We start from the raw sequence: 11617 nt of genomic DNA on the forward strand, positions 1-11617 counted from the left end.
TGAAGCACCAACCATTGTTGACAATGGTGTGTACGCAATTGGAGCATATTAAATTTTGTGTTAATAAAAGTGTCCTTCATCAATCAAAACGGACACACAGTATTCACGTGACGATGAATCCACAGCTAAAGTGGTAGTATCTTATTGGTAAACCAGCTGATATTGTTGATTGTGAAATGTATATAGTCTGGGTGGGGTGACTTGCTCCTGAAATAACAGGGCTCACTGGGAGGAATATGGACATGGTGGTTGATGTCACCGTGTCAAAAGTCTCCTTGTGGAGAGACAACATATGATTCCAGATTGTCTAGTTGTATCATCAAGGGAGTGATGCAGTATTTGTTTGGCTTGCACCATTGGTGGTGGTGGCGGCACGGCACCTCTGACATGACGTGAGAATATTTTGTTCCTAGACTGAGAATAGGTAAAGGAGCGTTAAGAAGGACAGTGGTTTCTTCACCGAGTATCAGCGATAGACATATTAGTCTCCTTTTGAAGTCTCAAACGTAGAAGAAAGAATATTTTTCTATTAAAAATTTGAACAAGTCGATGAAAAACCCGTGGAAGCGCACGCAACACCTTGAGCCCCACCACAAAGAAAACCATCCTTCCCAGCAATGGAAATGGGTCAGGGTAGCACTGGCGCAGCACGATGTGAAGCATTGGGAGCTGACCGCACTGGCACTGCAGCTGTTATTTGTAGCTGGTTGGTGGCGTTTCACTGTCCATTGGGACCTCCTTTCGCTGTGTCATTCATCCCGTTCCTTGGTGCTCACTTGGACAGTGCCACCACCAAGGCCTCTCGCTCCTTTATTAGCTACCATCATCAGAAAGACTGACACAAGTCGAGAGGCCCAGCAGCCATTCCACCGGCAGCAGCAACCTACAAGCAGTGCAGATCTGCTAGAGAGGGAAGGAGGGCGGGAGGGAGGGCATGGGCAGCTCATCAGGGCTCGTCGACTGGAGGGGAAGGCCGGTTAACCCCAAGAAGCATGGAGGAGTGAGAGCTTCCATCTTCATTCACGGTATGAAATTGGAATTGGAACAGAACGCCTGCATACATACTGCATCGTTCATGTCTTCCTAAGTTCCTTTGATTTGCTCGCTCCAGTAGTCTTGCCCATCCCATTTTTTGTCAACAATGATAACCTTCTTTTCTGGAGTTAGTATATCATATGTGTAAACAATCGATCCATTTGGATTTTTCTCCCTCTAGCTAGCAAGCAAGCAGGTTTCTTGCCCCCTGCCATGCCTGCTGACTAGCTAGCAGTAGCAGGTCACTCTCGCTCCCACTTTTGCCATCGGTCGCGTGTTTCCACAAACCATACTCGGTAGTAGGAAGCTTAATCTTTTTGGCCAAGATTAGAGATGTTAATCGACGCTTCACATTTTTTCTTTCTAATTTGTTGTTGTGCATGCATGCAGCTCTGGTGCTGCTGAGCAACGCTGCCAACATCGCCAACATCATGAACCTGGTGACCTACCTTCGCGGCACCATGCACATGGGGGTGGCGGAGGCCTCAACGACGGCCAGCAACTTCTTCGCGGCGCTGCAGATGTTCTCCATCCCGGCGGCCTTCCTCGCCGACTCTTACATCAAGCGCTTCTACACCGTCCTCATCTTCGGCCCGATCGAGATTCTGGTATACTACTCGCTCTGTAAACAAATACGTATTAGTACTTCCATGGTTTAGATCACTATATATATACTTCCATGTCTTTAGGAGATGGATTTTGCTTTTGTTACTTTTTATCCATGGAAGTGGAATGAGCTTTTCTTTTATTTATCTACATCAAGCCTCTCATGCATGATTGCTCCATTATGCATTTCATTCAGTAACAGTCGGTAGTAGTATTTCCCAACTAAGGAATCTAGTCAACGACGTTTTAGCCTGATAATAGTACACCTTGAGTGATGCTACGTACGAATACGACTAGGTAGCTAGCAAAGGTGCTGGATTTTTCCATGAAGCGCTAGACAAAGGTGGCATGGGTGCCATCGGCGCGTCAACAGGAGCGGAAAAAGGAGGAGCGACGAGACGATCAAAGTGGCATACACAGCACAGATGGGGTCGACACAACGGGGGAGTAGTTGGTGCCTTGGTGGGACCGTGAGAGTTGGATGACCCGCTTTCTTTCTCGCGGGAACCAAAATAGAGTAATGCTACACATACAAACAAGTTACAAGGTTTCACAAAGAGGGTTAATCTGATTGGTCAATAGGTGGGGAGGCGGTCCCCCCCTCCCCTGAAAATCAGAGAGGGGAGAGGGAGTTTATGTTTGATTAGTAGATGAAAAACGTCCTAGTCAACGTGTAATTACGTGTAACTCTTTGTATGTTTAACATTATTGACCAAAATATCAACCAGCTTTCTAGAAGCCCTCGCTGGAGAAGGCAGTTTGGCAAAACGTCTCACCAAAGTGGGCCTTCTCGTGTGACATGGCAGCCGCCCTTTCAACACTATCTTTTTTCAATTGGAGTTCGATTCACATCGTGAGCACCCTTTTTGTGCAGGTTAACAAAAAAGAATATTGGTAAATGGGCCAGGCCCGCGGAGGGTGTGTGTGCTGTGGTTTGCGGATATAACACAGCAAGGGGCGCAGAAGGCGTCAAATAGGATTGTCTCAAAAAAAAAGTCAAATAGGAGTTGTGCAATTAATTATCGTGGTCCCAAAAATTGTCAACGCTTGTGTTATTTAATTTTTTGGAAGTTAGAGAAGTTAAAAAAATACAAAATTGAAATTCTTGTCTCGCATAAAAAATGCAGATATCCGCAGGAGCACGCAGGTGCGGAGCATACATGTGTGCGACCAAACATCCGCTTTGAGTTTGACGAACTTGTTTGCACATAAACCCCTTAATTACTTCTTTTTTGTGTGTGTGTGTGTGTGGGGGGGGGGGGGGGGGGGGTGTTGGGGGTTCCATGCATGCATGCTTCACCCATCCCACCCCCATGCATTTTCATTTGATCCACAAATTACAATCTATTATATATTTTGAACCGAAAGTCCAAATTGAGTTTCATTTGTATATGTGTGTTTGTTGCAACATTTGTTTTTGAACAAGACCATTCTTGAATACATTTTGAGAACTTTAAATTTTAAGAAGTGTCAAATATTTAAAACCTAATAGTCGTAACATTAGATTCTTACCAACTTTTACCAAGTTTCATTTGGTTTCGGATTTAGGGTTTAGGGTCTTGGGCTTAGGGTTTAAGTTTTAGTTTTGAAACTTGATGAACTTATCATTCGTCCCTATCAAGTTTAGTTGTTGAAACTTGCTAGAGCTATTAAACTTGTCAAAACGTATTGACAAATGGTCTTGTTCCAAAGCCCTCGTCCCAACGAACACGAATATGCAAACCAAACATAAATTAAACTTTCGATTCAAAAAATATAATGGATTCAAATTTGAAAGTCAAAGAAAAAAAATGGAAAGTGGGACGGGTGGAGCTGTCAAAAGTTGGATGTATGGACCCCACCTAAGGTAATTAATGACTAAAGCACATGTAAAGATCAAACCAATTTCCAAATCGCAAGACAATCAGGCGGCCAGGAGTCTGTGTGCTCCCACACCTACGCGCCACAAATCCTCTTCCATTAAAAATGTTCAAATAACATCAACATCAGCCAACAATGCTGACAACCATAAGGCAACAGGAGAGATCCTCTGACAATGGCGCTTCCAGAAAAGGAACAAAGCAGGAGCACCGTTGTCGTCGGATCCAAGCGCTGATGATAGATTATGGGTTTCAACCTAAATAGAAGCCTGAGCAAACTCCAAACAATGGTTTTAACAAGGGAATACCATTATTGTCAAGTTCAATGAAAGAAGGTCGGACCTAAATTTTCACTCTAGAACTCAAGATCTATGGCTCAAAGAGCACCACCTAACGAGAGTCGCTATATGCTGCCTTCACCTGCTGTGCTCTTCAGCTCTAAAAGTCTTAACAAATGCGATATTTGCGTGCCACATATACACTAGCCTATGCAACTTCACGTGTTTGTTACTAATTTAAATAGTTTGTGATTGTGTTAAAAATAGTTTTTGATGTTGCAGAAAAGCATGTGAATTCCATAAAACAGTAATGTGATGGGATTTTATGATCCCAAATAATCATTCACATTTAACTCTACATTGCTCTGGTCTCTTGACGCGCCAAACACATGCCACCAGGTCATTGCAATTTGTGAGTACCACTAATCTAGTCGCTGTGCAAGCCTAATCTCACATTCAGAGCACTTTGCATTTGCAGGGCTACATCCTACTAGCAGTGCAAGCGCACGTCCCGTCTCTGCACCCGCCGCCCTGCAGTCCCACTGGCGCGCAGACCTGCGAGACGGTCCGTGGCTCCAACCTGAGCTTGCTCCTCCTGGGCCTCTACCTGATCCCCATCGGCGACGGCGCGGCGCGCGCGTGCCTGCCGGCGCTGGGAGGAGACCAGTTCGACACGGCCGACCCCGTGGAGCAGCGGCAGGAGACGAGCTTCTTCAACTGGTACACCTTCGCCGTGTCCTCCGGCGGCTTCGTCGGCCTGGTGCTCGTCGTGTGGGTGGAGAACAGGAGAGGATGGGACATCGGCTTCACCCTGTGCGCTCTCTGCGTGCTGCTGGGGATGCTCATATGGATGGCCGGCTTCCCTTTCTACAGGAACCAGCTGCCCGGTGGAAGCGCCATCACAAGAATCTTGCAGGTATATATTTATCCGCCGCGTGTTTGTTTTTTCAGATTCATTCAAGATTACAATCCGTTCCTAGTAGTAGTAATGGCAATTCGACCAAACACTTGGCATCAAACAGGTTCTTGTGGTGGCATTCAAGAAAAGAAATGTTCAGTTGCCTGACAACGCAAGTGAACTGAAGCAACTGAACCAAGATGATCACAATGTCCTTGAAGAGCTGCAGCGGACAGATGGCTTTCGGTAAGTACTAAGTACTCTAGCTCCTGCCAAATCTGAAGAACAGCCCTGAAATATACGTACTTGGCTGAAGCTAAAGCTTCCTACAGGTGCCTGGAGAAATCGGTGGTAGAGACCGGAGAGACAGGGCCATGGTCGCTGTGCACCGTGACCCAGGTGGAGGAGACCAAGATCGTCCTCCGGATGGTGCCCATCTTCCTCAGCTCCGTCCTCGGATACATCCCGGTGCCGCTCATCCTCAACTTCACCGTGCAGCAGGGGAACACCATGGACACCAAGCTCGGCGGCGTCCACATCTCCCCGGCCACGCTCTTCGTCATCCCCACCGTCTTCCAGATGGTGATCCTCGTCCTCTACGACCGGTTCATCGTCCCCTTCCTGCGCAGGATCACCGGATACGTGGGCGGCGTCACGCATCTGCAGCGCATCGGGATCGGGTTCCTCTCGGCCACCGTGGCCACCGGCGTCGCCGCCCTGGTGGAGGCCAAGAGGAAGAGGGTCGCGGAGGAGAACGGCCTCATGGAAGCCACCACCGGGATCCCCATGTCCGTCTTCTGGCTGACGGTGCAGTTCTTCCTCCTCGGGGTGGTGGACGTCACCTCCTTCGTGGGGCTCCTCGAGTTCTTCTACAGCGAGGCGTCCACGGGGATGAAGTCCGTCGGCAGCTCCATCTTCTACTGCATCCTCGGGGTGTCGGCTTGGCTGGGGAGCCTGCTCATCCAGGTGGCCAACCGGGTCACCAGGCGCGCCGACGGGACGGGAGGCTGGCTGGACGGCACCAACTTGAACATGGGCAAGCTCGACAACTTCTACTGGCTGCTTGCTGTGCTTGAGCTGGTGTCGCTCTTCGTCTACACCTTCTTCGCCAGGAGGTATGTGTATAGGAATGAGCAAAGGGTTGTGGATGTGGACACCAAGGTTCCAATGGAAGGTGCCACCTTTGGTGATGTGATGATCTAGACTAGACTAGATGATGATACACGACCAAACTAGACAATGCCAACTTCAATTGTGACGTACAAGTACCAACTACCACTCAGTGTTTTGACTGGACCAATGTGGATGGGCCGGGATGTTATATGACTCTTTTTGAGCGTTTCACTACAGTGCAAAATTTCGGAAAGAAATAACATTCGATGTGCTCAAGGTGAAAGAAAAAGCAGACACACGAAAATGAATGCACCGGGATGTATATGAATTTTTTGAGTGTTTCACTACCGTGTAAATTATATGAAAAAAAGAAACATTTGGTGTGCTCAAGGTAAAAGAAAAAGCAGACATAAGAGAACAAAATTGGTACTCAAAGAAGGCAATTTTTGAAGCGTTTTGGGGTGCATGTTTGTTTCTTTACCCATATAAGTATCACGAATGTCGCCTGTTCACAAAAAAGTATACTTAGGGAGCACTCGATAATACTTGAAGGAAAAACTCATTGCTAGAAACTACCAACCAAGACATGATCCGGGGAATGATTATATGAGGCATGCCTTACGGCCTTACGGCCCTTACCTTTGTGTAGCGCAATGCAGAGAGGCCACGTATAATTCAAGCCTTTTGGCACAAGTGGAAAATACTTCACCAGCACGCCAGGCCTATTCTTCACACTCACCAATGTTTATCTCCAAAAAAATTGATTTTTTCTTGCAAATTTTCAGAATTTACTGTTCATCTAGCATAATGCACCTGGGAACAGAATGACACTTTCCAATGATGGGTTGTTTTGGGATGTTCATTACAACTAGTTCGTGAATCTTAAAATAATATTCAAGAATCTAAAAAAAATGTTCATTGTAGTTTTAAACACAGATTTAGAATAAACATTTGTCATTTTTAAACAAATGTTTCAAAATTTATTTAAAAAATTATGGATTTTTAAAATTTTCATGAATTTATAAAATACGCTTGAATTTAAAAAATAATGAATTTTCAAAAATTATCACGGATTTTAAAAGTGTTCATATAATATAAAATGAATAATAGAAGAAAGAAGAATTAAATGCCAAAAAAGAATAAAAAACAGTAGAAAAGCAACACATTTTCTTTTACAACAAGAATGAGAAAAAGAAAAAAAAAGATAGAAAACCAGTGCAAAAGCTAGCAGAACGGACGAGAAAAACGTCACAAAAAACTAGTGAACGGGAAAAAAAGCAACTGAAATGTGCCAGCCCAAGTTGGTCACTGGGTCCGTATTTTATACCCACTATTCCACGCAACGAGCATGGATAGGAAATTTCAATTTATTCATCAATCATGGTAGCACGGAGAACACAATAGATAATAAAAATTATAACCAGCTGCATGGATCATCTAGCGACGACTACAAGCACTAGAGCGAGCCGAAGACGCGCTGTCGTCATCGCCTTTCCCTCACCGGAGCCGGACAAATTTTGTAGTAGACAGTCGGGACTACCTAGCAGGTTACTTTTCTTACAAACAGAAACAAGACGGGAACACTCTGATGCTACCACTTGTCACACCTTAAGCGTACTGTCCAAAACTTTATTTATTTATTACATTTCTTTTGGATTTTTATGTTTATTCCTCGCGGGAATTGTTCAATCCGCTTGGAGCACACGAATCTGAGACCACCTTAAACTCTAACATGGTTATGAGCTCATGTTGTATAAACAAGATTTCTTTTAAAAGGGATGAGTCCCCATTCCTTTGGCGCCGACGAATCGCCGAACGGGAGAGTGGAGCGGGACCAAGGACGTGGAGGAGACTTGGTGGCGATAGGGTTAGGAAAATGTTGTCGCAAGCACATGTTTCTGTCTTGGTGACAAAATTTTGAAACATATTAAGTTGTATTGTATGCTGGTATGAGAGAATCTTGGTGTTCTTGTTCACGTTTAGTATGTACTCCCTTTGTTCACAAATATAGATCCCCTAACTTTTTTAGTGTATATATAAATATGTTTTAGTGTGTTTGTTCACTCATTTACGTCCGCATGTACTTTATATTAAAATATCCAAAACAGAACTGTGGAAGTACTAATTGAGATGGAGATACACTTGGTACTTTGGGAGGGTCCATTGGATGAATGTTGTTACATGCATTTTGAAGGCATATATGTGACAGATGTTGTGTGCGTGAATTCTTAAAGTCATATATATGCGTGATTGTAAGGTCCATTTGACAGCAGGACACGGTTACATAAATCTAATGGCTATCTTTTATCCAATTAAGATGAGACCAGAAAAAGAAATGTTGGGTGTTTCTAATTTCTGTGGGAATTTTCAGGATATTTCTCTATTTTTAACATGTATTAGGCTTTTTTCTATATAATAAAAATAGTCGGAGTCACAATTTGTTATGTAGGTTCTGAAAACAAGTTAACTAGATGTGACTCGTCTCACCTTATGGCGCTCTTTTTTACACTTGTTGCATTGTTTTTACACTTCAATTCATGTGTTGTTGATAGCTATTTTATTCTTTGATCTTGGAACATTTGCTCAATTGCTATATTAATTGATACCTTGCACATACTCGAGGAAAAGGAGGTGTGTTTTTGCTGCAACCCTCCACTAACAGAGGTTTAGCTATACTCTAATCCCAAATAAAATGGAATGGAAGTTTTCTCTAATCTCAAATAAAACGGGATAAACGATTTGTTTGATTGTAGGTATGTAGACAAGTGCATTCACTGCCTTATAAAAAACATGAATTCTATCTACTATCCTTGTAAAAGCACAAAGAGCGAAGAACCAAATCAATCTTATTTGTACATATCTCTAATCCTGCAGTGCTCACGTGGTTTTGATGTTTAGCACCAAACACATTTAGCACTAAACTCTTCATCTAAGTATGTTGATCCAAAGACCTAGACTGCCTTATTAACGTTTAACATGGAAATAGTTACTCTTAATAGGTGTCTACAATGAAAAGTGGCGTTTTGACTCTTGAGTAAACAGTAAAATTGTTTCAAATAGCAAAACAATTCAAAAAAATCTGAATTTTTTTGTGATGAGATACTCATGTGCGTGAAGTCTATGCCAAATTTCGTGGAGTTTGGACATTTCAGTAGCTCTCAGCAAAAAACACGAGCAAAAAACACAAATTTAGGGTCTGTGAGAAAGTTTACAGTTCACGCACTGTTTGGACCGATTTTTTTTCCTTTTTGCCATGAGCTCTTCGGATGTCCGAACAAGCTAAAATTTGGCACGGACATCACGCGCTTGAACATCTTGTATGCAAAAAAAGAATCATTTTTTATTTTTTGTTTTTTGTTTAAATTTACTGTTTACCGGCAGCAAATGAGCCCTGACCTAGAAATGAATAGTCGTCGATAATTAGGCGCCATAATTCCTGTAGAATTTGCCCCCCCCCCCCCCCCCCCCCCCAAGACTACACCAAAAATACTGAAAATATAGAACAATAATCACCTGGATCCTAGGAAAAGTTTTTATTGAATACTTTCTTTGTTTTAAAATAAATGTCTCAACTTTGTATTAACTTTAGTACGAAGTTGTACTAAACTTGAGACACTTATTTTGAGACAAAGGAAGTATAAGTTGAATTCTCGAAAATTGACCCGAATCTTGTGATTTTAAACTAGGGTGTGTCTAGGGCACATCTAGGTGTGCTCTAGTTATTGCATATATAAATGAGTGAATCAAACATAAAGAGAAAAAGAAAAAAGAAAAAAAATATCTACATAAATCTCGACGTAAGATCAATGACATAGATGTGCTTTAGCAAAACTGTTTAAACCAGGGTCCCGATAACTGCCACATGTGTGGTGTATCGGGTAGTTGTGCCACACGCCTCGTGTGGCATGGACAGCAACCAGCCCACACACCTACGTGTGGGCAAAACAACTAATGCCCACACACATTTTTTTTCCCTCCTGAACCCTCTCACACGCGTGCGTGTGGGCGAAGTTGATAACGCCCACACGCCCGTATGTCAGGCCTCGTACCCTTCTGGTCCGGCACGTGACGCGTGACGCCCACCGCGCGCCCGCAGTTGCCATGGTTCAGACCCTCGTCCATATTCGTTTATCTGCAGTTGCCATGTCGCTGAATTACGGTTGCCATGTCGGACAACTGCAGTTGCCATGGTTGCTCAACTACAGTTGCCATGTATGATCTGATCTAATGTAGTTGCCATGATTTCATAACTTTAGGAGTTGCCACATACTAACACTAGGCAGTTGAGAGAGTTGCCATGTGCTCACAAGCATGCTAGGGCAGTTGTCATGTAAAAAGGAAGAGTTGCCATCTGCTTACGTGCACGTTAGGGCAGTTGCCATATACATGCACGTTGGGGCAGTTGCCATGTACCATGCAAAAACACATGGCAACTCGATAAAAGACAGTTGCCATCTGCTTACGTGCACATTAGGCAGTTGCCGTATACCCTGCAAAAACACATGGCAACTCGGGTAAAAAAAGAAAGTTGCCACCTGCTTATAAAGCACACTAGAGACAGTTGCCATGTGCGCTGCAAAAATACATGACAACTAGCAGCTTACGTGTGGGAGAGGAGACGGGCGTGTGGGCGAGATGACAAATGACCACACACCAGCCTTTGTGCATGACTGAAAACTGATGTGTGGATGAACTGCTAAACGCCTACACACCGGTCCCTCCGTGTGGTAAAACAGATGTGTGGGCGAACTATGTCACACACCACACACACACCTTGTCCTACGTGGCACAGAAAATCAGCCGTAGGCGCACAGGACCGCGCCGCCGGCGTGCTGCTTCGCGTCCATGTTCCTGGTCGTCGAGCAAGAGGTCGATCGATTTACGATCAGGCCTCCTTCTCGGTCTGTTGGAGATTTCGTCCAGCAGCGAAGCCGGGATTGGCTCTTGGGTTACAGGCAGGCGTGTATCTATCGGTGGCCTTTTATGCTACGGAGCGAGCCCATCGACGATGATGCTTGGGATCGGGCAGACCTTCTCACTCTCGTGTTCGCTGCCCGCGGAATCCGTCGAGTGCGAGGAAGCTGTTACTAGACGACAGAGCCACCCAGGCAATCCGGTTTCACCACGGGCCGTGTTCTTTCTCAAGGCCAAGAAACACCGGCTGGTCCTTCCATGTTCTTTGTAATGCTATATGATGTTTGATGGATAGATATAAAATTCCTGCAAAAACAAAAATGCATGCGGCATTTTTAATGGAAACACCATGTTAGAGCAAGTACAATAGGATGAACGATACCTCTCTTTGTCCCTCCTCCAATGGAAGGCAGCTAGGGTTTTTTCTCCCGTCGGCGGCGCCGCCGATCTCTCACGTCTCCTGTGGCCTTAGGGCCATGGGTGCCAATCCTCTCACGTCTTCTGTGGCCTTAGGGCCATGGGTGCGTGGTGGATCCCGGTCCTCGTCGGCAGGAGGGCTTCGTTTTTAGATGCTTCTTCAAGTTTTGCTAGGATTTGTGTCCTGCTCAAGAAGATGAGACGGCGGCAGCTTCTTGAAGATGGAATAAGGTTCTCCCCGCCTAGCCCCCGCCCTGATGTTGTGTCTAGCATCGTCGGAGGACGTGTGGAGGTGTGTCTCCGGCGGATCTCGCAGGATTCGGTCGGTGTTTGTCTTTGGTGGATCCGCTCGGATCTGGTCCTTGTTCGTCTTTGTTCATGTGTTTTCGGGTTGGTTCCTTTCGATCTAAACTTCTCTTTATAGGCGGTCGTTGTTGTTCTGGCACGTTGGTCCTATGGGTCTTAGCACGACGACTTCCCGACCGTCTACTACAACA

At 44.8% G+C, this 11617-nt stretch overlaps 1 protein-coding gene across 1 annotated transcript; it reads left to right on the forward strand.

The window, feature by feature from the left end:
• The first annotated feature begins 786 nt into the window (after window positions 1–786).
• Window positions 787–6020, forward strand: LOC123188879 (protein NRT1/ PTR FAMILY 4.5). The gene is made up of 5 exons (XM_044601157.1): window positions 787–1025; window positions 1426–1643; window positions 4257–4694; window positions 4801–4922; window positions 5009–6020. Exons 1-5 carry the CDS (start codon window positions 935–937, stop codon window positions 5877–5879), a joined length of 1740 nt encoding a protein of 579 aa, XP_044457092.1. The 5' UTR covers window positions 787–934; the 3' UTR covers window positions 5880–6020.
• The last annotated feature ends 5597 nt before the right edge of the window (window positions 6021–11617 follow it).

Source organism: Triticum aestivum, chromosome 2A, assembly GCF_018294505.1.
Source record: "Triticum aestivum cultivar Chinese Spring chromosome 2A, IWGSC CS RefSeq v2.1, whole genome shotgun sequence".
Taxonomy (NCBI): domain Eukaryota; kingdom Viridiplantae; phylum Streptophyta; class Magnoliopsida; order Poales; family Poaceae; genus Triticum; species Triticum aestivum.

Bases quoted from the DNA above. Each gene is read 5' to 3' on its own strand.
- LOC123188879 (XM_044601157.1), top strand. From the start codon at position 935: ATGGGCAGCTCATCAGGGCTCGTCGACTGGAGGGGAAGGCCGGTTAAC. The intron at 4,695-4,800 runs GTATATATTTAT...GGCATCAAACAG, and splicing joins CCATCACAAGAATCTTGCAG to GTTCTTGTGGTGGCATTCAA. The intron at 4,923-5,008 runs GTAAGTACTAAG...AGCTTCCTACAG, and splicing joins CAGCGGACAGATGGCTTTCG to GTGCCTGGAGAAATCGGTGG.